This window comes from Pelecanus crispus, chromosome 1, assembly GCF_030463565.1.
Source record: "Pelecanus crispus isolate bPelCri1 chromosome 1, bPelCri1.pri, whole genome shotgun sequence".
NCBI lineage: Eukaryota > Metazoa > Chordata > Aves > Pelecaniformes > Pelecanidae > Pelecanus > Pelecanus crispus.
In genome coordinates this window covers 192,033,207-192,057,507 of record NC_134643.1, presented here as the reverse complement: position 1 = coordinate 192,057,507, position 24,301 = coordinate 192,033,207, and the positions used below count along the sequence as shown (strand labels likewise).

The window sequence follows — 24,301 nt, the reverse complement described above, 5'->3', positions numbered from 1 at the left end:
AGTTACCTCACAAACACGACACATCCTTTGTGCCATTAAGTCTCAAAGAGCTGAAGCAGCCCAAGATAATAACTGAGTCAAGGCAGCCCAGCACATAAAAGTTGAGACAAGTCTCCCGAAGGACGTAGAGTCAGGATACTTTAATCCACCAGACGTCTTCAACTACACTCAGGACTGCTCGGTGAACCAGATTTAACCTAGTCCCTACACTAAAACTGACGTTCTTGCCGAAAATGAAGTACCTATGGAGATCAACTCAGCAACACCAAATCCCTGCCACGCTTGCACCGCGCTTCGAGCTCTTCCACAACCCTCCCGCACACGGCGACACGGGGCGGGGGGGGAGGGCGGCGGGCAGCACTGCAGCCCCCAACCCAGCCCCCCAGCCTTCGGAAGGCGGGGGCGGGATGACAGCCCCCCCCCCCCCCCCCCCCCAGCCGCCCTTTCCAGCCGGCCGCAAGTCGCCTCAGGGCGCGGGCAGCGGCCCGCCCCCGCCGGCAAGGCCGCCGCCCGCTTGCGGCGGGAGGGACGGGGAGGACGGAGCGGCGGCGGCGCGCTGCCGAGCCCCGCAGCCGGAGCTGGCCCCGGACTTACGGGCGGCGGCGGGGAGGAAGGAGAACGGCGGCCCCCGGGGAGCGGCGGAGGACTGGCTGGCTCCCGCCCTCCTTCCCGCCCTCGCCCGGCCGGGGGCGACACCGACCCTTCCCGGCCCCCCACAGGGCCGAGGGGGGCTCGCCCGGCCTGCTCGGCGGGCCCCAGACAAAGGAAGGAAACGGGGACGAACCGGGACGAGGAGGAGGAGGCGGCAGCGGCAGCCCCGGCTCCTCCCGGGCGAGCGCGGCCGCCGCATCCTTTTTCGCTCCGCCGGAGCCAACTCCGGCAGCGGGCGAAGTAACCCGCGCCGCGGGTCGGAGGGCAGCGAGCAAGGCCGGCGTGCGGAAGAGGAGGAGGAGAAAGCGGCGGCAGAAGGGAAAGAGAGAGGAGCGGGGCCGGTGGCTCACCAGGATCCGCTTGAAGAGGTTGCTCTCCTTGGGCGGCAGCGGCACGGACGGCATGGTGCGGGCGGCCCCGGGGCAGGCACGGCGGGAGGGAAGGAGGGAGGCTGGCGGGGGTGGGGGCGGCCGTCGGTACGAGGGAGAGGGGAAGGAGGGGTGGGGGGGGAAGGAGGGAAGGCAAAGCCCGCACTCCGCGGGGCGGCGGCGCGACTCCTGCCCGGGCGGCGGCGACTCTTTAACTCATTGGCCTGCACCGCCCTCCCCGCCGGCTCCCCTCCGACGCGGCGCGGGAGCGCGGCCCCTCTGCGCAGCTGCCGGGGAGGCCTCGCCGCCCGGCTGACGCTGCAAAATGGCAGCCGGGGTCCCCTCCGCGCAGGCGCGCAGCGCCGCCGGGCCGGCCCCCCGCTGCCTCCCCCTCACACACGGCCCCCTCCCTCCGCCGCGGCTCCGGCCGTGAGGGGACGGGTCGCGGCGCCTTTCGGCTTGCCCCCCCCCGCCTCTCCCCGCTTCGTTGTTTGCCGGCCGGCTGCGGCTCTCCCCTCTCGGCGGCCCTGAGGGGAGTTACCTGCCGTGAGCTGGCCGGCGGCCCTGAGGGGATGAGGGGGGGGAGGCCTCGGCAACGCCCCGAGGGGAGGAGGGGGAAGGGGGCTGCCACCCGCGCAGGTTGCTGGCGGGCAGTCGCTGCCGCTCGCCCACGGGTCGCGGCTGTGTCCGAGGCGAGGGCTGTGGGACGCGGGCTGCGGAGGGCTTTGCGGCGTTTGGCCTTGCCCGGCCCTGGCTGGGAGTAAAGTCTCCTTTGTGTGCTCGCTGGCCTGCTGCTCTGCCCCTAGTAACCTAGATTTAGCGGCCGCCATCCCGACGGCTCCCTTAAACTGGCATTTTGGAGAGCCAGGCTGTCTGAAAGCCTGGGAGGTATCGTTTGGAAGAGAGCAAAGCCTCTATAAACTGCAAAGCTTTGGGAGGCTGCGTGCTTGCTGTGCCCTGGCTGGTATTTAAGGAAACAACGGCAAACTTCGCAGTCAGACTTTTCAGCGAGCGGGGATGTCATCTATTGCATTAATGCATTTTTCAGCAGTTGGTTATGTAAAACTTCCCAGCGCTGTCGTGCACGCTCAGAACAGTAAGCGTTTATTCGTGGCTTGGCTCCTGCGCCACAGGAGGTTTAAGGTCTTTTGAAAAGAAATTTTTCATCTTGTTATCCCCAGAAGTCGTTCTTAAATGAATCTTCGCAAAAATTTAAAAAAACAAAACAACCCAACCAGAAACAGGAAAACCACGTGGCCTGGGGCATTTACTTAGAAGGAAAACTGGTTAAACTGTCAAGGTTACAACCAATTAAAAAGACCATCTTACAGGGAAAAAATTAGGCAGCTTCAATGAGAATCTCTGTTTATGTAATTACCCTTTTAAAATATTAATTATATTTTGGTATGTTTTAAAAGGATGTTAATTTTGTAATTACATGGTTCTCCACCTACTGTCCCAGGTGATGAACATGATAGGTACCCACAGTAAAGCAAGTGTGTGGAAAACAGTATACAACAAGAGCCAATTAGAAAAGCTGTGTACTTAACATATTTTATTTGGTTACATGTAAAGTAGGTGACTATATGACTGTGACTGAGGATCCCAAGCAGCGTGTCTTTGACTTGTCATAAGCCTTGCTGAAGCTGATGGACATGATAGCTGCTTTCCTTTCAGGCTAAAAGAGGGAACAAAAGAGCGGACAATTTCTTGGAAAACAGTGACCTGGAAGATGGCCTAACTTGGCGGCTACTAATTAGAAAAAAAAAAAAAAAAGTGGTAGGCTTAGGAAGCCTTCTGAGATGAAAATAGCAATGGCGAGGAGAATATTAAAGAAGTGCAGCGCATGCTTTCCTAGTTCTTCTTAGCTGAGCTTCAGTTTATGGCCACTGTTTTTGTGGATGGTGGTTGTTTTTGGTGTTGTTTTGTTAATCTGTTTAGATGTATGGTCTGTAGTAAGTTTCTTTGTAGAAGGAATAGCTTTATCATGTTTATTTCTCACTTTTTTGCTCTGGCATGCTTGTAATGATGTCAGTCACCTGGATCACTGATTTTCCACAAGCTCTACCCAATTCACTGTTCTTTCTGCTATGTGGTATAGTACTGCCGTATTCAGTATCTGATTTTTTCAAAGCAGGAATACTGTTGACTTTGCCCTGCTGCATCATTTTCAGAGCCTGTTTGTACCACAGCATGTATTCAGCACTTTTTATAACTAGCCGAAGCCTTGACTTTATGAACTCTATAGTTTTCTGTCTTAGCAAAAGGCATGTAATGCCTCCAGTTGGGTTGCGTGATAAATAGATGCATCTCCGAGATACTGTGCTAGGTGGACTTTTGGTCTGAAGCAACAAGGCTGTTCATGACAGCTAAAGATCTCTGCTTCCTGCTAGTCCAAATACTGGAAAGAACGCTGTCTGAAAGTAGACAAATTGCAAATAACAAGCAGGGATTCGATTTGCATTTAGACATGTGTCTGTATTAAAAATCTGTGTTGTAAGTAGCAAGAAAAGGAAAGCAAGGAGGCAATAAAAGAAACGTTTGTAGACTAGCTGGGAGAGAATAAACAAAGAAACGAGCTTTTGGGGGAGGCAGAGCTCTAGTTGAAAGTGAGGTTTGGGAGCGCAGTCAAGAAAACTTCTTGTCATTTAATCCCACTGTGCTGTGCAAAACAAAGCTCTTTCTACAGGCTTTGTTAATAAACAGGACTGTATTCAAGACGCGTATGATTCTGTCACCAGTTTTTCCTTCAAACAGAAAGAATTCAGAAGTCTGTTGACAAACTATTTGGGGTGAAAGGGGGGGGGGGCAATATTAAAGTGATATATACAAAATAACGAGCTTGTGATTTTGCCATGTCTCTCACTTCACCCTGTGACCTGTTAACGTCTGTTGCTATCCACAGAAATTGTGGCACCAGTGCTTGCAGATGGCTAAACCCGGTAGGGCCCCATGGGCGAAAAAAAGCCTCCGTGTATGCAGGGCCCTGCCTTCAAGCCAAGCACATTGTAAGGCCTGGAGCCTGTTTTGTCTGATGAGCCATTTCTTTGCCTCCAGTTTCTAAGGCAATTGGCAGCTTAGGGTTGCCAGATTTTAAAGTATAGGACCGCCACGTCTGTCCCGAAGCCCTGAAACCTCGCTGTACTTCTGCTGTCGCTCTTCCCTCCTGCACCCGCCGTCCCCGTGGGCTGCCGTGGTGGCTGAGGAAGGCAGTGGCACCCTGCCCCAAGCAGCCTCCATCCCGTAGCCCGTGGTCCTCACCAGCTCCATAGGCAGCTGCTTCAGCCACGCGGGTTTTAAGGCATCAAAGCAAACCATGAGGGAGGTGCAAGCACCGGCGGCAATGGGATTTCCCATCCTGAATACTCAATTCCCGTATCGCATTATAAAAGCATACAGTAAATATGGGGAAAGAGTGTATCTTACATGTTTTGAATATGAGATGCACGGACTAGGTCCTGTGGTTGAGGTATATCTGGCAACCCTGCTGACAGTAGAGTCCAGCCTTTGTCTTGGCCGTGTGGTCCCTGAGTGGTCTGCTGCCTGGGAGGGAGGGCTGAGAATTTGCTAGTGTCTCTATTTTCACACTTAAAGAACTCACTGCCAAGGCGTAATAAAAACTGAATCATGATCGCTTTTAATCAGAGGATTTAATGACAGAACCATCACTGGCTGGAGTAGAAGCTGATTTGATTTTCCTTGGCCTGCTCTCTTCTTTTAAAGTCAATTTTTGAGTGCGTGGTCTGCTTACGGTTTTCATGTTCTTACTAGCTTCTCGGTTGTCCTCCCGTAGATATTCTTCCCGACATTTTTGAGTATCAGATTGCATACTTAGAGTCCCAATGCAAGGATAATTTTGTTATTTCCTTTCGCTATGTCTAAGTCATAGTGGCAGAAGAGCAAGGCGCGGTGGGGACGGCGTCTGGACGATGGCGGCGTCTGGACGACGGCGTCTTTCACGGGGCAGCACGGCAGGCTCAGGCCTGGGGAAGCGCCTCTGAGGTTTGCTGTGGTCCCTTTGTAGATTGGATCAGCTCTGGGGTGGGTCCTATTCTCTGGAAGAGCCTTTTAATCTGTCTGCCTTGCCTTCTGTCCCAGGGGATGGAGCAGAGCCAGAGTCAGTCCTCAGATCTAAACAAGCGGTTAGTTGTCTGATGTGTTGTCTGATGTGCTGATGAGGTTTGATCCAAATCCTACCGATCGCTTTTGTTTTCAGTCTTTTGGAATATTTACCTCACCAAACCCGGCTGGTCTTCTATGTGCCAAATACCAAATCTTTACCTTTTTTTACTCCTGTTGAATGACAGTAGCGGGGAAGAAAGAAGCTCAGAATGCAGTGGGTTTTAAAGTATTTACAGCAGAGCTGGATTTACTCAGATATAAAAGAGGTGAGGAAAGTTGCTGGCATAAAGAAAACTTCAGAAGAAAGAATGACTTTTCAGTCCAAGTGGTGCACCTAAGGGAAACGTAAAACAGGCTCAAGCGGCAGAATTTTTCATCTTAGACATTTGAATAAATTTTCCTCCTATAGCATATATAGCAAAGAGTAAGTAAATTGAATTTGCAGGTGATTATATGTATAAAAAAACAACGTTACTTAAGTCTTTTTAAAATGCAAATATAATTAGGGAGGTAGTTGTTTAATCTGTTTAATATTATCTATTAAAATGTGCATATACGTAGTATGTTTTAAAACATTCTTTATTAGGAAGCTGCAGCCTATTAGTCTAATGATAATCTGAATGGTTATGTTCACTAATATTTTATAACTGATGTTTTTCTTTAGTAGCATAGTAATAATTCATTTTAAATATAATTGAATAGTGAGCTTTGGCATAAAGTGGAACTTAATGTTGTTTTATGCAAAATTCTCCGAAATTAACCTTTGAATAACCAGATTTGAAACGACATGTATTTTCAGCCCACGTTTTGGGAAAATACATGGAAAAGTGCATATAATAGAACAGCTTAGAAGTTGGAAACAGAAGCGACTATTCCCATTTGTTGTTATTCTTGCCGTTCCTCCCAAAGTGTTGCTGAAGTCAGAGTGCGTTACTGTGCAGCTGTGAGGAAGATACTGAAAATGAAGACCTGTTTGTAAGGTCACGTTCCCCTTTTTCTGTTTCGGGGCTTGTGTTTCACAAAGTAAAGCAAACTCTGCCTTTACTGATAGCGTTGCTCAAGCGATGCTCGCAGACCTCTGGGGAGGGTACCCCGGTGCCTCCACGCGGGCCTGAGCCGCGGCATGCCGGGAGTCGTGCTCTCCGTCAGGCATGCTGGGACCGGGAGTTCTTCCGCTCTACTTCCCGTCTGCCATGGCCTTGTGTTTCAAGGCAGGATCCGTCCGGCGCCGATGTGTGCGGACGGTGAGTGCCAAAGCTCCTCCATGGGTGCTGGGGAGCGGAGCCCCCCTCGACCCTCACAGCTGCCCTCCGCCGCTGTGCGACCTCCGCCTGCTCCTGCCTGCTCCTGCCTGCTCCGCAGCTCTGCCTTCCCCATCAACCCGTAACCCTTGCAATGGGGGAGGACTGCCAGGGGGACCTCGTGCACGGCTTTCGGGGGGTGTGCACGGCTTTCGGGGGGTTTGCTCGGCGTAGCTGTGGTGGGAGGCAGCAGTGTATTGAAAGTGACCTCAGGGGCACGGCCTTGAGCTGTTCCTGTTACCGCATGCATTGAAATACGTGCTCCTTCCCTGTGCCTGCATATTCTTACCTGTCTGAATTCAGTTGCATGGAGTTAATAGCATCTTTGATTGTTACAACGTTATTTTTAAAACCTCTTAAAGTGGTCGCAGCATTGATAACTGTTTCTTGACTGCAAATTAGCTTTTTAAACTTTTATTATTTCATTAATGAGACAATTAGAGTTGTCACTTTTGCTTGCTGGTTTTGATTTGTGATGTGCACGGGGTAATTCTGTCATGTTAAAAAGCCATTAAAAGTATATAAAAAGTTTGGAAAGCAATTAATAGGTCATCTACTGCTCACAGCTCTGTAAAAGTTTTATGTGTGCATATTTCTGCACGAATGTAATGCGGCAGCATCTCTGAAAAGGAGATACCTTTTTTATTTAACGTAGCAAAGTTATTTTGAAATTTCTGACTTCCTTGAAGGTCTGTGTCATGCCATTACTTAGGTTTTTTAGGCATTTAAAATCAAGAATTTTATTTTTGAGAGCTCAGGCAGAACTATAGTACAAATCTGTTATTATTTGAGTACCTCACTTCTTAACTACACAGTAAAAAATGAGTTAGATGGTTATGATTAATATATTTAATTAATTTAAATAAAATATAGCATTAATAGTTTTAAAATGAGTTAATGATGGTTAGCACTTGACCAAATGACGATGGGCCACGTGGGCCTGGAGCAACTCCAGCCCCATCAGCAGGATTAGGTCTTTTGGGACTGAGTCTACGTGTGCCCCTGAGCAACTAAGTCCAGGATTGTAGACGATGAGCCTGATTTGTGCCTTTTGCTGTGTTCCTGGTGAAGGGAACATGATCCCTCTGCTACAGAGGGTTTTGGTCACTAGAACAATCCATGAGGGGTATCACTGGCTTTCTGTAAATTAAAGCACTCCTGAAGTTGCTGCTGTGGGTTTGGTAGCACCTCCCGGCTGGGGGATCTGGGGAAGGTGCAGAAGTACAATAAAGCTCCTTCCCTCCTTCTGTAGGCAGTAAAACAGACGTCCAGGCAAGCAAGATGCAGTACTTCTGGTTTTACTGCATATTGCTCTTTCTTCATTGTGGGCAAACGGATGAAAGTAAATAGGTGAGGAAAATGGGTGAGTCAAGTAGTTAGAATGTCATAGTAATTTGTTAACAGAATGCCTGCAGATGCACAGAAGGTCTCGTCACTGATGAGTGAAAAATAATTGTGTCAGAAAACTGAAGCATATGTTTCAAGGAGATCCTGTTGCAAAAGTTTCATGCTCTCATTTTCTCTGAATCCACTTTTTTTGTAAAAATCAGTAGACAGATGGGCACTGGCAGAGGTATTAAGGAGTGCTTCTTTATTTGTTAAACCTTTTCTGTGTGAGTAGTCCTAGAAATCAAATTATTTCAATTGAGTCCTCTTGGTAGACCCTTGCACTCCAGTATAAATTTCTGGAGCACAGTAAGAATTCATAGCAGAGTTTGCAATCTTGATCATGTAAAATGAAGGGGAAAAGATCTTTCCTAGAGCAACAGTGATGCTACGGGGAGCCTGTGTCCTGCAAAACTGTAGGTCAGGTGTCTCAGAAAAATACAGGGGTTGTATTTCAGAGTACCAGCTTCTTACTCACTTTTTGGATAGAAAATGTTTATAACACTTACATGTAAATATATCATGGGAAGGAGTATACAGGGGACATAAAGCACTGCACCCATATCTTACATAGTACGTATATGGGTGAGTAATTTCTTGCAAGTGTATTGTAGTCCCATTGACTAACTTGTTGCATGGTCACCTCAATGTTACTAATGTCCTGACAAAGTTATATCCTGTTATGGTAGTGGGTATAATTTTGCACATAATTCTGGACTTTTCATACATTCTCTGTATAGAATTCTGTACCTCTAGTATAGATTTGTCTTCTCCCAGCAACATCATTCTTTCGCCAGTAGGGCATGAAATGGCTGGATTTTTCCAATGAGACGTATGGCAAAATGAAGCTGCTGTCTGTAAAGCCACATCTACAGTAGCTTTTCCACAGCATAAATAAACTGTTTGATGAGGTGAGGGAAAGAGACCTTTTCCAACCCTCAGTCAGTACAACAGTGCTGATAAGAGTTTCTGGTTTAAACCAGGACTAAAACAGGAGTAGTTCTGTCCATGACAGTTGCATTTGTGTTGGTGTAATCAAGAACAGGATTTGGGCTTAATACAGTTCTTGTGTGTGTTTGTTTGTTTGCTTTTGGGTTTTTTTTTAATAGAAGGCTCTCTTTTTCCAGATAATAACACTGGTCCATGTACTGTCTACTTTTAATTACAGGTGGTGGAAAAATAAGAAACAAAATGAAACCTTTCCAAAGGGTCTGTCTTTTCAAGAGACTGCTTGCCAGTTGCTACTGTCATGGTCAACTTCACAGCTGTCTTCTCCCTCCCGTTCTAAAGAAGATAGGTTATGTGGTGGGACTGCACAACTGTGGATTTTGGAGGTCAAAATCTTTACTGGACACAGCTAGATTCACTCCGTCTTTTAACAGTCAGCATAGGAAAAAACATCAGGATTCTCGAGCATTGTGGAAGCATGAGGGTGTGCAGAAGTATCTAGAGACTCTAAGCAAGGAATACCAGCAGGTTAGTCATCTGTTAAATGCTGACTCAATAAATGACTTTGAGCAAAGAACCCTGAGGAGAAGATGTGCTGATCTGTCCCCCATTGCAGCTGCATTTCAAGAAATCAAAGAGGCTGAAAGAGAAGTTGAGGAGTTAGAAGCTATGTGCAGAGGTAAGGAGAACACATCTACTTACTTATTTCAAAACAGTGGCTTTGCTTGCGATAAACTTCATTGCCCAGCCTTTGAGGAAAGCTTTGAAATAAGCTAAGCCAGTCCTCGAACACTCTCTGGCCCTGTCTGCTCCTGGGAGCTTGTGTGCTGCTAGGGCTTTCTGCATCCAGCCACATCCTTCCTTTGTGTTCAAAAAATGGGTAGATGTGGCACTCTGGGACATGGTTTAGTAGGCATGGTGGTGTTGGTTGGTGGTTGGACTGATGATCTTATAGGTCCTTTCCAACCTTAATGATTCCTAGTTTTTACTTTCATTAAAAAATAATCCAGCCACCAAGCCAGGAAACATGAAATTATTGCTCTCCCCTTAATTGGTTTAGTGGTGGACTTGGTAGTGTTAGGTTAATGGTTGGACTGGATGATCTTAGAGGTCTTTTCCAACGTAAACGATTCTGTGATTCTATGATTCTATGATTTTTCATCTCACCTCAGTTCAGTCTGAGGTTTTAATACAGCCACCTTGGGAGAGTAGGGTTCGTCTGGAATCTCAGGGCTATCTGTCTAGCAGAAATAGTTTGGAAATGTTTGTTTTAAGGTTGTTTTTTGATAGAACTGAGAGCAGTGTGAACTGAAGGAAAAAAAATTAGCGAGCCTAGTACATTTGATAGATGCAGACTTCACCCATGTTATTTAAAATGGGATTCCATCTAGCCAGTTCATTGATAGTTACTGAGCAAATTACATGAACTTTCATTAGGCCCTGAATTGTCAGCTTCCAATATAAATGGCAAAAGCTAATATTTCTTTGAAAATATTGGAGGAGCCCTTCAAGGAATAAATATTGATGGTTTTCTAAGAAGCTGCTGCTTTTCAAGACTCTGCTACAGTAGAAGTTGGGGTAAAAAATAATTAAAGATTGTCACTGGTTTTGATACCGTTCAGGAATGAGAAAGTACACAGGCAGTAAAAGAATTTACAAAATAAGTAACGGTGCAATATTTTGAGAAAAATTGTTAGAAGTGTGAGGAGGTACACACAGCAGGAAAGAAAAAGCGTCATCCGTTCTGCTACACCGATGGGTATTAAGCCAAGAGAGGGAAATAGTGGCCTGTAGAGAATGGGGCTTACATTAAAGAAGTGAAGCAAGGGAAAAGCAAAGGACAGGAGAAGCGGGTAGTCAGCGGTGTAAATGGAGAAGGATGAAAGTTCATAGTGCTTTTCAGAGACGGAACCAAGGGGTGTTGACAAAACAGTAAAAGCCATATTGAAATAAAGCTGTGAAAATGCAACTTGTTTAGAAAGGTCGAAAACATTTGTGTTCTTTAGTTTGAGAAATAAATAGAAGTTTGAGCTTTTGGAAAAAGTGGTGATTATTGAAAATGTTTTTAATCCCCATCCCTCTCAAGTTCTCTTTACTGGAGAAAGAGGAAAAGGAGCGAAGGTGAGGAGGGTCAAAAATGTGATGCTGAAAAAGAAATGTTCTTGGAAGAATTAGAAAGTGTTAAGAAAACACTGGAAAATTCATACTTCAACTTAAAAAGGCTATTTTTGGATCAAGTAAATATAATGAAGAATTTTTCTAATTCCATGAATGATGATGTGAATGGAGTGAGTTCTAGTTGAGAGAAGGGAAAGAAAAGAATAAAAGAAAATTACAGCCAGGAAGTTAATTAAATGGAGCCAAATTATTCTATCTGTACTGTTTATCTTGTGGCCAAGTTAAAACACATATGTTCCCTTCATTTGACTGCTCTTTGTTTTCCGTTTAGCTCCCTAACTGACCCTCTTCTCTGTAGTACCTGAATCCCTCACAATTGCTAGAGGATTTTACATTTGCAGCACTCAGCGAAGCAGAAAAATATTATTTCCTGGTTTGCCACTGGTGATGTGAGTCATGGGGTAGATTAAGTGAATTCTTAAAGGTCAGGTTTGCAGGGAGGTAGGAATGGGATGCCAATGCTTTGAACCTTAAGCTCGTTGGTCACCACCAGACCATTCTTTCATCTCTGCTGACAGTCGTTAAATCTAACTAATCAATAATGATGCTTTTTGGACGAGCTAGAAGCCTTTGATTTGGTACCAGCTTTGGGTTAGAGCTCTGACATACTGGTAGGGAAATTTATACAGTTCTTGCCTCATGTGCAGGGGATGCCAGGTTCAAGTCTTGATCTGCCATCTTTTATTTAAGGGAAAAAAACCCCAGAGCATAATTTAAAAACTGTGATACGGAGGAACTGCTGCTGTCCTTGCCCAGTATACAAAGCTGGTTCAACATCCTGCCCATTTAGCAATTAGGACTCGCTGCTGAGGCCACAGGCCACCAGTAAATGTGCGTGTGTGTGTTAGCTGCTGTGAACGGGAACCAGGCTCCCGATGCCAGAGATGTGGGGCCCGCGGTCCTTGCGCCTGCCTTTGAGATACCTGATTCCTGCCACAGAATCCAGAGCTTGGGCGAGGAGATGCATTCAGCTATTGAGTGTCTGGTTTTATGCTGCATCTGAGGCAGATGTATGGTTTCCATGCTGGCCAGAAGGCGTAAGTCTTTCTCATCCTCTTTGTTGCTTTCTTCCCTCGCTCTCACTCCCAGCTGTTCAAAGCTGTCTTCCCCTGTTCCTCATTTGTGCTGGTAATTGTCCGGTTGTAAATTAAATCCAGTTCAACTTGGCATGGTAAAATACATGCATTTATTTAACCAGACCTGTTGTTTTCTTTCGTTGAGTTGGATTGGTTTACTTTCCGATGAGATGAGTGGCAGAGCCAATCCTCAGCTGGTGGAACAGTGGGAAGAAAGATGAAAAGGAGAGGGTGCTCCCTATTTTGGCAGTGGCAGGTTTCCCACTTGACTCCAACTTTCTTCCAAGTTTCTACTTGGTGTGTAATCTAATATTAACTGATCAGCATCTTTAATTATAGTAAACTGGAGCCTCCATAGCAGAAACGGTTTGGAGCTTCTGCTGGCTTTACCTGAGAATGTTTTCTAGTTTGGTAGTAAGCTCTAAAATGTGAGAAGGGGCAATCTAATCACAGAATCATCAAATAATTTAGTTTGAAGGGGATCTCTGAAGGTCATTTGGTCTGATGTCTGACTCAAAGCAGGGCCAGTTAGAGCAGGTTGCCCCGGGCCTTGTCCAGTGAGTTTGGAATATATCCAAGGATATATTCTTTCTGTTAAGGTAGTTGTACACAAAAATGAAACCTCCCCTCTGCCTGCTTTTCTTAAGGCTGAACAAAACACAGTTTTCTCAGCCTCTTCTCATATGTCCTTTGCTCCAGCCCTTTACCATTTTGGTGGTTCTCAACTAGTCTCACTCCAGTATTTCCATGCCTTTCTTGTACTGGGGAGCTCAAAACTGGACACAATACTCCAGATTGTGGTCTCACGTGCTGAAGAGAGGGGAAGGGAACCTCCTTAAGCAAAGCAAAATAATCAAAGTGAGGTCTCCCACAACCTGATGACTTGCATCCGTAACTCCCACATCTCATTGATCTCTTGAATAGCAGGAGACAGGGGGTTCAAAACCTCATTATTATCATCATACCTATATTTGTAATCTCACCTCAATGAATTGGCTACAAATTGTTGAATATATGGGTGTTTCTGGGCAAGTCTAGAAACAAAAAATTCTTTTGCATGAAAAATTGTAATAAGGGAAACTGAGGCACTTCTTGTCTCCAGGCATGTTTTTGACATATTTTATCAAATTTCTTTTGTGGATTTACCCCTGGACTGTCAATCTGTATGACATAACTACCAGTATAACTGAGAGTGAGTAACTGTCAGGTGGGACTGGCATCTGCTTGATGCAGACTTTAAGCCAGAAGCTGGATATTGAGAGGTAAGGTACCTGCTACTCCTTCCAGCACCCCTGAAAAATATGATCATTTAGTAGCAATCTTTGCTAACTGCTTGGGCTGCTCTTATTTGATATTTCATGCTGGCAAAATGCAACTGCAAGCTTTTATGTGCTTCAATGCATGTCTTTGGACAGCTGTATTACAATTTGCTCTAAGCTAAGTGAGATTGGCTAATATCTATTCCTGTTGTTGGAATTTAGAGCTAGACAGCAGAGATGAGAAACAAATGCTAGAGCTTGCCTTAGAAGAGAAGGAAACCCTGGATAAAAATATCAACATGTTGTGCAGAAAGGTGAGCCTGAGGTAAAATTATACAGCTTTGTAAATAAAGATGTCAGAAAAATGTTCCTTTGTGATCTTACCAATAGACACTGACACTTGCGTTTAATGAAACAGAAGTCCAGCTTCTGTATTCTCCTTGAAAAGAAGTGGCAACATTAATTATTAGTAAGCTTCTTACTGACAATTGTGTCTTAGAAGCGTATTATTTTAGTCATTTTTCTTGCTTGCTTGTCTGTCTGCAGATGCTGAAGGGGATTAAAAAAATGGTGAGTCTGTGCTATTGAGACCTGACATGACATCCTAGTAACTGTTCGTGGCAGCGGAGCATGCATTCTTGAAAGATTTCTGATTGGAACTTGCAGTCTTTCATTTTCTCTTCAGCTGACGGCACCCCATGAGTGGGAAAATCAATTATAAGCAGAGCAGCTGAAACGATTCAGTGGAGAGCTCTATGTTGGGGCTCATTTCTATGTTCAGATTGAAATAATATGAAATGTGACTTTCTGAAAAACAAGATTAATGTAAAAATTGGCTGGATTATAGCTAATAACTTTGTGTTCATAGGTAGTTGGGGTTGGAGTGGGTGACCTGGCATCTGACTTTGCAGGATTGAATTTTCAGCTAGCTTTCCTGTGGATGCAGCAGCATATCCCATTTCCACACTGACTGCACTGAGTTGCAATGGCCATTGGACAGTTTTTAGTCCTACTTTTACTAGTTTGCCAAAAGAAATCAGTGGTTGTATGTGTTCAGGCTGTGGCAATTGTGAAGGCTGGCTGTAAATTTGATTAAGAGGAGATAACAGAGTCATGAAGGAGATAATGACATTCTTTTTTTTTTTTTTTTTTCCTTTTCAGCTTTTCCAGCTTCTAGTGCCAAAGGAAAAATATGATAGAAGTCATGTCATATTAGAAGTGACAGCTGGCAGAACAACTGGAGGTCAGCAGAGTCCCCACAGTAAAGATTACTTCAAACCTCCATCCAACTTTATTAAACCTCTTATGTGTTATTCTTAATGTCTTTTTATACTTTAATGGTATAAAGTAATACTTTCTAAAGAAGACTAGTCATCTGTCTAATGACTGTGGTTAGAGTTGCAGCTAAATCAGAAAACTGGTGGCTGCCATTTTGTGAACTGCTATTTATGTTGTAGCGCCTTTATATTTTTAGGAGACATCTGCCAACAGTTCACTAAAGAAATGTTTGAGATGTACCAGAACTATGCAGACTATAAATGTTGGACCTTTGACATTGTGAACTATACGCCGGCTGAGATAGGTACAGTAGTTCTTCAGAAATTCCACCAAGACAATGAAATTAAAAGCAGTGTTTCTGTGCTATATTTGTCACACCTTATTTGTCTCTCTAGGTGGGTTGCATCATGCTGCGGCTCATATTTCGGGAGATGATGTCTACAGGCATCTGAAATATGAAGGAGGGACTCATCGAGTCCAGCGGATCCCTGAGACGGGCCTATCATCAAGAATGCAGCGTATTCACACTGGGACAATGTCAGTTATTGTCCTCCCTCAGCCAGAGGAGGTAAACTAACTGTTAATCAGGGTGGTAAGGCGGTATATCTCTGCTCACCTATTTTGGCATTGGAGTTGGTGTTATTTAAAACCATGTTATTGTTACTGTTTTGGGATTTTATTGATGCCCAAGTGCTTCGTGCAGGTCCCAGCAAGTAAACCCCAAGTTCTCTGACTCTGGAAGGTGATAGTCCTTGGCTCTGTACCTTACATGTTTAAATGGGTCATCAGAAGCAACTTTGCAGAGATTTGTTGTTGCCTGAAATGGCATGTAAATCAGTCATCATTTCAATGAGTATTCCAGCCCCAACACTTACAAAGCTGACTGCTATGAATACACCAATTTTCAGTTATGTCATGTATTAAGATAGGGAATATATCCAAGAAAATATTCAAGTGTTGCATAGTAATGTGATTATGCAGGTCCTTTTCATTTTTTTTGTTTATTTAAATTATTGGTGTCATTTTCTGTTAAATCAAGGACAGTCTGCTTTGAATTTGAGTGAGTGAGTGTGTTGGCTAGTCTTTCTGAGATCTCACTGATACCAACAGTTCTCACTTAAACCACCATTTTACACAAAAAATAAACAAAAGCAGATCCCATAGGGTTTCCCTGCAAGTTTGCCCGCTTCCTTGTAATGCTTTCCTTGCAACATTGATCGGATCTGAATGTTCCTTTCCTATCCACTGAGCTCAAACTATGGTCCAGGTCATCATGGACTCATATTTCCAATGCTGCAAATCCTCACTTGGATCTGGATACACCCAGTTTTTTCTCAGTTAGATGTTTTCAAGTACTGTTGCAAGAATCATTCAGGCTTGAGTCATGAACAAGATCCTTGCACTGCTGTTTAGAAGCAGTTTTTGATTATTTGCTTATTTCTTAGTCTCCCTGACAAAGCTATTTGTTTTACAAAAAGTTGTTGATCTTGTTTTGTTTCACACACACACATATGTTGTCTTGTGAAGGACCTGGAGTGGGAGTTTGAAAAAATAAGTGAAATACTTAAAGCATCACTTGCTTTGCAGAGATATTTGACATTGCATTTTTTTAAAGTATAATAATTGTAGCTGTTACTCAGGAACAGTTGTAAAGGAGCAATTTTTTGAGAAGTGATTATTTTTTTTTACACCAAGTATCATTGACATTCAAAATATTTTTACAATGAGCAGAAAGTAGTAATTTTCTTTGATTCTAGGTTGATGTTAAAGTGGATCCCAAAGATCTGCGCATAGATACGTTCAGGGCCAAAGGAGCAGGAGGGCAACATGTTAACAAAACTGATAGTGCTGTGAGAATTGTACACCTTCCCACAGGTAAGTCTGGCTGTATTTTGTACTTCTAATCACCCCAAATCTGTACCCTGAAGAGAAAGCTTGCGGTCCTTCAGGTTGTCTCGTAGAGTGAGTTTGCAGGTGTGGGCCTCATACCAAAAAAAGGAGGTAGCCCCTTCTTGTTCTGCCCCTCTTCTAGCAAGGCGATGTGGGAGAAAAGGGATATGTAGCAGTGGCACAGTGGTCAGTGTGTTGCTATCGTGCCAGTTTTGTCTTCAGAGGGAGTGTTTAATGAATACACTGTCTTTGAAGGATGAAAGAACAAATGGATGGTGACAGGGGAAGGATGGAAGATGTAAATAATTCGCGCTGTGTGCTCTGTACCTTCGGGAATAATGGCCGTTGGCAACCGAGGGTGCGCTCTGCCTAGCTGGAACCTGTGTAGTTCCAAGACTGAGAAAAAAGGAGACTTGAAGATTTTCATTCAGTACTAGATAATTCTATCATTTGTTGAACAGGAAGGAAAATGTATATTGATGGGAAGGTAGTGTAGGTACTGGACCACTCTGTCTTTCTCAGGATTTGTTTTTATTGAAATTCAGTGGGCTTCTATCTGTCCAGATGCAGAATCACTTCAGGCACAGGAGATCCTAGTAGTGAGCTGAAAACAGTGGTATCCTATATGCCTTTTTATTTCAGAAATCAAATGAGAAGTAAAAATAAATACTAAATTTCTTCTAAAGACCGTTATTTTACTTTATTTCATTATTTATAATTAAGTTCAAGACTCTCCAGTACTGTTTAGACACCGCCGTCCTCTGCTAGAATAATGAATTTTCCAGTCTCCAAGGGCTTATCTAGACTAAGACTTTAAAACTTGCGTTATGCTCTTTTAAACATGTTTCTGTAGACTGTGCAAATTACATTTTTAACATGTGATAGCTAATTGGAGTGAACCTGTTTTCTGGAGGCAATGTCAGAAACTTGTTTGCTTCATGAAATTTTAAAATATCCCTGACTTTTCTGTAGCACTGAACAAAACCTGTGGTACAGTTGTGAAGAGTTTAAAAACATACTAATGGTCCTGGACAGTGTGTTAAAATGACTTTTTATCCTCCAGCTGAAAGGTCCTACAAACCAGCACTCTAGAAGGTTTCATTTGCCTAATGTGTTAGAAATAATTTAGCTTGTTTGTTCTTTGTTATAATGGGCTTTTGATCTGAGCTCTCTTGAATCCCTCTGTGAAGGGCTAGCAGTGGAGTGCCAGCAGGAGCGATCACAGCAGATGAACAAGGAAATAGCTCTGCGGACGCTGAGAGCTAAGCTGTACCAGCAGATCATTGAAAAACAACTAAGTCATGAGCAGAGTGCCAGAAAACTGCAGGTGAGAACATGTGATTACTGAAATTTGGAGAGGGTACTATGTTGTAGATTTGTTTCTGATCTTTTTGAGTGACAGTGACAGAGCGAGTGAGTGTGTGTCTAACCAGGTGTGCTTACAAAGGAGAATCTTGTATTTTAAAATGGTAAGTCTGGTTTTTTACTTATCCCAGTTCAACGCTAGTGTAGACTTCTCAGGCAACGAAAAAGAGACATCAACTGTAGCTGGAAAGAAAAGAGTCAAAAGACTAGCTGGAATTATCCAAAAGGCAGCACTCGACATCATGCATTGAATCCCCTTATTAGGGCCAGAGTTGCACAAATAGAGCATCAGTAAAAAGTTATTTTCCATGAAAACTAGGATCAGAAGTTCTCAAAGTTGTATTTTAACCTGTTTCTAAACAAAAGTATTTGTAAGATCACACAGACCTTTTGAAAGAAACAATTACATAAACAATCCTGCCACTTTGCAGTTAGGTAGCAGTTTATCTGATACGGTTTAGGTAACCTTTTAAGGAAGAAACAGCTTCCATAAAAGAGTAACCTCAAGTTATGCTGCAAAGTGTGCTTTTCTCTTGAAATGCGTGATCATTCTTTTCCGATTCTTTGAGTATTTTCCCATTTGTGGTGCAAACTTCAACAATGATCAACAAGAATAAAAATACTTCAGAATTACAGAATTATTCAGTACCCCAAAGTTTCCAGCTTAATTATTTATTCACTAATTTCAGGTTGCATTTAAGTGTATCGTTCCTGCAGATTATTAAACCAGTCATTGTAAGCGGCAAGCCATTTATCTTTTGTTATTAATTTTAGCTTGAGAGCCTTCAAAGCTGCATAAAGGACTTCGATGTACATTTATATGAATACTACAGAAAACCAGGCAAAAGTCAATTACCTTTCCTAATGTTTCAGAACATATTCAGTAAATTCCTTGTTTTGAAATACATGTGTGGGTGCAGAAGAAATGTTCAAAAAAGCCCATGAAAACAGACACCCATTTCTCTAAGCAGTTTTTAGCATTTAGTTCTTCATTTTAATAAAGAGTTTAACCACACAACAATGCTACATTTTGAGTTCTGTTTTAAAACTTAGAATTGCTTGCACTCTTGCACTTTACCACTAGAGGACCCCCCTTCATATTCTCAGTTTACTCCTCTTTCAATGCTAATTTCTGACAGCCAAACGTTAGTGGAACTGCTTTGCCAGACGCTGGCTGTGCTGTTTCTGTTATTAATGGTGCCTACTCTCACTATTATTTGTGGGAGCTACAACCCCACAAAGAAGAAAAACACTGTTACGTTTTTGAACTAAAGACACGTATATACATATCTCTTGCCTTATATGACTTTTAAGGGTTACGTAATTCTTCCAGCTACCGAGCTGGAACAGCAGTGTACTGCAGGATGTTAAAACTTGGTCTGTGATACAGAATCACCAATAATACAGTCTAGTAATGCCACAATATTTTAAAAACCCCATATGCTAAGCCAGTAACTGCTAGGTTTGTAGGTGTAACAGGCTGATCCATTAAAGTTTATTCTGTTTTAGAGTAGTATTTGATATTTTTTTAAAAACATAATATAATTGGTTTTTGCTGCGTCACTGCAGTTGGGAACAAGAGCCCAGTCAGAGAGAATTCGTACTTACAACTTCACCCAGGACAGAGTCACTGACCACAGGATCTCGTATGATGCACGCAATATCAAGGTAATGGTTGCTTATGAGAGTTTCTAAAGTTAGATGGTTACGTGTACCATAAGAAAAAAAAATTAACTTGGTGAAAACAATTTAGTAGATATAAGGAAATCAGATAGCCAGTTGTGCTCTGATAGAACGTGGTAGATTGAGAAAGCTTAAACTTTCTTTCCTGCCTGGCTGTAGGGTAGTGTTAAAGATGACTGGCACAGGATATAACTCACTGGCCCACTTCTCTGTGTATTTTTCTCCTACTCTGAGTGAAGAATGATCAAGAGCGTAGTCCTCATTTGTGAACTCCGTAAGTCCCTTGGCTAAACTGGACAAGTGAAATTTGACGTTCTTGAAGCTTAGTACAGCCAAAAGAAAAACCTGACAAGAAGGACTTTGTTTTAGTTAAGCCAAGTCTTTCCTTCTCCCTTCAATGCTGGTGTGAAGAAAGAGAAAACCTTTTCTTTATGTTTGCCTCAGAAACTGAATCGGAATGCTTTCATTTTAAGATTACCCGATATTTTATTTCTGAGTGAATCTCTACATATGGCTTGAATCTTATTTATTGTTTTTCTACAGGGAAACGGATTTTTTTGTATTAAATTTATGGGCAATGTTTAGAATTTTAGGACAAAATTTAGGGTGACCTTCACTATTTTGCCTTAGGTGTCCAGTTTCCTGTAAGTGCTGTAAGATAAGAAGCAACACTTTTCAAACTGTACCCACAGATGTCCTGCATAACTTCAGAGAACACAGGGCACGCTGAATATGGAATGGCTTATATTTAATGGAGTGGGGAATAGGTACACAAATAGCATGGTGGAGGAGAAAGGGAAGAAGTTCCATGACCATGTAAAAATGACTTGTGTTAGTCAAGCTGTTTTCAGTTACTCAGTGTTGGGAACTTGTTACTTGTCTTGAGGGAAACTGAAACTGTAAACTGCCTACCAAAAGTTAGTTAAGCTTTGCTTGCAAAACAAACTAATTCTTGGCATGAGCAACAGCATTTGAATTGGATCCTTCAATCCTTGATTGTTCTTGCTAGGGGATTTTCATGTAGCCCATGGGTTACATGAAAGCGTGGCAGAAAGGCACCAGCAGCTCCTTTTGTTGCTGCTGGAATCAATGTGCTTTTCAGAGGCAGCCAGCACAAGTCCCGCTGCTGTGCACCACGCCCTGTGGCTTTCGCACGGGGGAGCCGCAAAGCCCAGCGAGTGGACGCACAAAGATAAAGCTCCAGGCAAAGTGCGTTCCGGGAGCTCCTCCTTTGAGGAGTCAGCGTTTCGGAATAATACCGATGTACAGTCAGTAATGCTTTTGTCTGTTGGGTTTGTTTTTTTTTTTTTTCATAGGAAATTCTAAGTGGGAAAGAAGCGCTGGATAAGTTAATCAACAGGCTACTGGAGTTTGCAGAGATAGAGGCTGTCACCGAGTATCTTGAAAATTTGCAGGCTTTAGAAGGAGGCGGCTGCTGAAGATCTTGTGTAGAGTCAAAGCAGAAATGTTGTGTTCAGTAGCAAAATAAAACGGACGCATTTGTTAGATGAGATTGATTAAAATCTATGCCTCTGTTTTTCAGTGTGTGACACTACTCTTTTTTTATATTTTGGTGCAAATGGGTTGAATTTATTACAGTACAGCAGCCCTAGCAGAAAAGAACAAGCTTGGAGTACTTGTGTGCACATACCTTCTATCTTGGCAGCATGGCTTTGTTGAGCCGGTCCTTCTCTTGACCGTACTGCAGCTGGAAAGATACAGAACCATGGTGATGGAGCAGAAGAAATACCACGCAGTACAAGCTTTGTTTTGGGGGTGGAAGACGTTCCTCTCCAGGTGCAAGAACCTAAGCTCCCCAAACATAGTCTAGAATCTGGCCTCATGAATACTGCTAACTTTTATCCATTGATCGGATGAGCTTCCTAAATGTTGTCCCTTAAAAATAACTCTGTATTATGAGGGGTTTGTTTGGTTTTTTTTTTTTTTTTGAGTGAATATACAAAAGCAAAGGGAGTGATCTCGGGCAAGGGACCAGAATCTTAAGAGAGAGGCCTGTCAGCTTTCTCCCAGCCATCTCCGGTCAGCTTAGGGTGGGTCTGGACCACATGCTGCGGTGGAGTGTAAAAGTACATGTTCTAGTTTCAGATTAATTTGATGAGCTTCTGGAAAGTGTTTAGCAGTGATAACAGACAGCTGTCTGCTTCTTGGCAGAGAAAACGAGTTCATAGCGTAGATGCATTTTAGCAAATCAGGTAGCTCTGGAATTAATTTTCTGCCTTGATGTCTTTAGGAATGCGTGCCTGTCTCCGAGGGCAATCCAGGTATTTATAGAGCACGCTCGGCTTTAATAGGACTTGCGTTCATGTTTTAACCTACACGCACGTAGTCGTACGCAGCGATTCAGGAATACTCACGTGTTTAATACTACCCAAAAATATGCAAGTGCTCTGCTGAACGGGGCTGACTTGGCTAGATCACGGTGCTCTCTTTTTATCCTGCTCTTCCCAGGTTATGCTGTAAAGCTGCTCTGCACAATCTGTTGCATGTGAAGAATCAATTCATTGTTAGGATTTAAATTACGCCTTGTGGTTGCATATTTATTTTTTGCACATTTATTTTTGCACATTTATATTTGCACATTTATTTTGTAATCATGAATGATACAGGACTGCGAAAATGCCAGTCATTTTAAGAAAAAGAATTATTTCAATACTGAGTTCTTCTAAATGGTGGAGTATTTACTACTGTATATATAACAAACAACAATTTTAACTTTATTCCGCTATATTAAGAAAGACAGAATTTGTGCCAGGAAGAAAGCAGAAAAACTATGCTCAGTTTCTCAGCTCTGGGGTTATCTTTCAGTTCTTTTGTGTGTTTGCACATTCTTATCAGCAAGCTTTGACAATTTTTTACTTGCTTCCAACACTTTAATTACAAAAGCTTTTGGGTTTTGGTTGGGTTTGGGTGGCTTTTTTTTTTTTTTTTTTAATTTCTAGCTCTGTAAGTCAGTCAGGAAACGTATTACCATGTGACTCAAGAGTCATTTGCACACTTGAACTTTGACTACTTGCAGTAAGCAGTTCAGAAAAAAGAGACCTCCAGGAAGGTAACGCAACTGGGCTTGTACTTGGGGAGTGCGGGCAGACTGGCGGTAACTAATACGGTCAGCTCTAATAGGAGAGTATCCAGTTAACGTGCTCGCTTTCGTGATGCAAACCAATTTATTTTATTAATTATATATCTTGAACAATCTTAGAAATGTCTTACAAAGTACACCTTTTAATAATCGGATGGTACTCCTGGGCTTAGTTAATGAACTATGCCTATGAAGTCCTTTACTATGGAAAACTCTTGAAACACTTAAAAAATGAGCCTCACTTATGTTACCGGCAGAAAGATGGTCATATTTTGCCTGCAGGACCTTAGGGATATTTGCGATGAAGTTAATTAATTTTCTGTAGCCCTTCTTTGTTGTTGATGGTTTTGTGCAGAGTGATGAGAAAGGGGAAAGCAGAAGGCAGCTCCCCTTGATTTTCGATGTCCCCGATGCAGGGACTGAAATTTAGCAGCTAAATCCCTTCTCCCAGCCTGTTCCGGGGCATTCTGAAGGATCTTGGTCTTATTGAGCTTATCCTGCGATTGCTCATACCTGTATATGAAAGCAAGATGCGGCTATGCTCAGTTATGGTAGAGAATTTGATCCAGAGCAAACCCCCTTCTACTGGAGGTCACTGCCTGCAGCGCTCTTGTTTTACTAAAACCAGATACATTTGCTTCTCCTCATTGACAAAACATTATTTAAAGCTGTTTTCTCCTAAGTTACAAAATACCACTTGAAGCCATACTTTTTGCTGAGTTCTTCCACCCCAGCCTTTCTGTGGGATGTAAGGGCTGAGGGACTGCGATGGGTTTGGCTGCGGGCAGGCACTTGTCCTCATGGGAGGGGTGTGGGGTGTAACGATGCCACCTCTGAGGCGTTTTTCAGGATGGAACACTCTGAACTTGGGCTTTTCAGTTCCTGCAAGCAACCCTGATTTTCAGCAGTGAAACCGCTAGCAGGAAAAATTATGATAACAAAGCACAGGGAGGAGAAGGAGGAGGAAGGTGGCTCCGTGGAAGGCAGCGAACAGCCCCTGGGGGCAGCAGAAGCGGTCGTGGGAGAGCAGAGCCAGAGCAGGTTCCTCTGGTAGGAACAGCCTTCTCCTGCAGCTTTGTATTTCGTTGTCAAGTCGTGTTACAGCAAACACAACAGCACAGCCCTGTCTGCCCGGCGTCCCCCCAGGATCATCGATGTGCGTCGCGGCGACCCTACGCATGGGCGCGATGTTGCAGCTGGTGCTAGGCACCGAGTCGTCTCTCTTCAGCTCCTGGTGACCGACGCGGAACGCGGCTCCCGGATCTCCTGCATTTCCCTGCCGAGGTCTCGAGCGGCAGCGCCTCACCCAGCAAGGAAGAAGCCCGAGCAAAGCTGAGCCTGGAAGTAGCCCTTTTTATGACAGTGGAAAGACGGACACTTGCCCTCTGCACAGAATCACCATAGAATCGTTTAGGTTGGAAAAGACCTTTAAGATCATCCAGTCCAACCATTAACCTAACACTACCAAGTCCACCAGGGCGTAAGAACAGCCCTGGTACTGTACCTTGATCACTTTAAATTAATCATCAACAGAATGCACAAGGCAACGTCTCAGAAATCCTGGAACTACAAATGAATTTACTCACTTGAAGTAGCAAGCTGCTTGTTCTTCCTAGCTAAAAGGAAGAAATAACCCAGCGCTATTAGCAATGAAACAATAGTTCCTAGTCTGGCAGAACTGTTTGCCTGGGTCATA

At 43.7% G+C, this 24,301-nt stretch overlaps 2 protein-coding genes across 4 annotated transcripts in view; one reads left to right on the top strand and one right to left on the bottom strand.

The window, feature by feature from the left end:
- NAA16 (N-alpha-acetyltransferase 16, NatA auxiliary subunit) overlaps positions 1–1,055 on the bottom strand; it is a 73,442-nt gene extending 72,387 nt beyond the window's left edge. The window contains exon 1 of the mRNA XM_075708922.1: positions 1,002–1,055. Coding sequence (XP_075565037.1) covers positions 1,002–1,055 — 54 coding nt within the window. The remainder of the gene's footprint in view (positions 1–1,001) is intronic.
- Positions 1,026–21,022, top strand: MTRF1 (mitochondrial translation release factor 1). Of its 3 annotated transcripts, none has more exons than XM_075708950.1 (10): positions 1,026–1,056; positions 8,997–9,455; positions 13,512–13,603; positions 14,451–14,532; positions 14,764–14,871; positions 14,963–15,135; positions 16,325–16,442; positions 17,648–17,784; positions 19,392–19,490; positions 20,822–21,022. In XM_075708950.1, the coding sequence occupies exons 2-10, from the start codon at positions 9,020–9,022 to the stop codon at positions 20,942–20,944; spliced, it is 1,368 nt and encodes a 455-aa protein (XP_075565065.1). In that variant the 5' UTR covers positions 1,026–1,056; positions 8,997–9,019; the 3' UTR covers positions 20,945–21,022. The 3 variants fall into 3 exon arrangements, with proteins under 3 accessions (XP_075565065.1, XP_075565057.1, XP_009483756.2); XM_075708942.1 differs by lacking the exon at positions 1,026–1,056 and adding an exon at positions 6,373–6,385; XM_009485481.2 differs by lacking the exon at positions 1,026–1,056 and having other exon boundaries at positions 8,972–9,455.
- Positions 21,023–24,301: the final 3,279 nt, after the last annotated feature.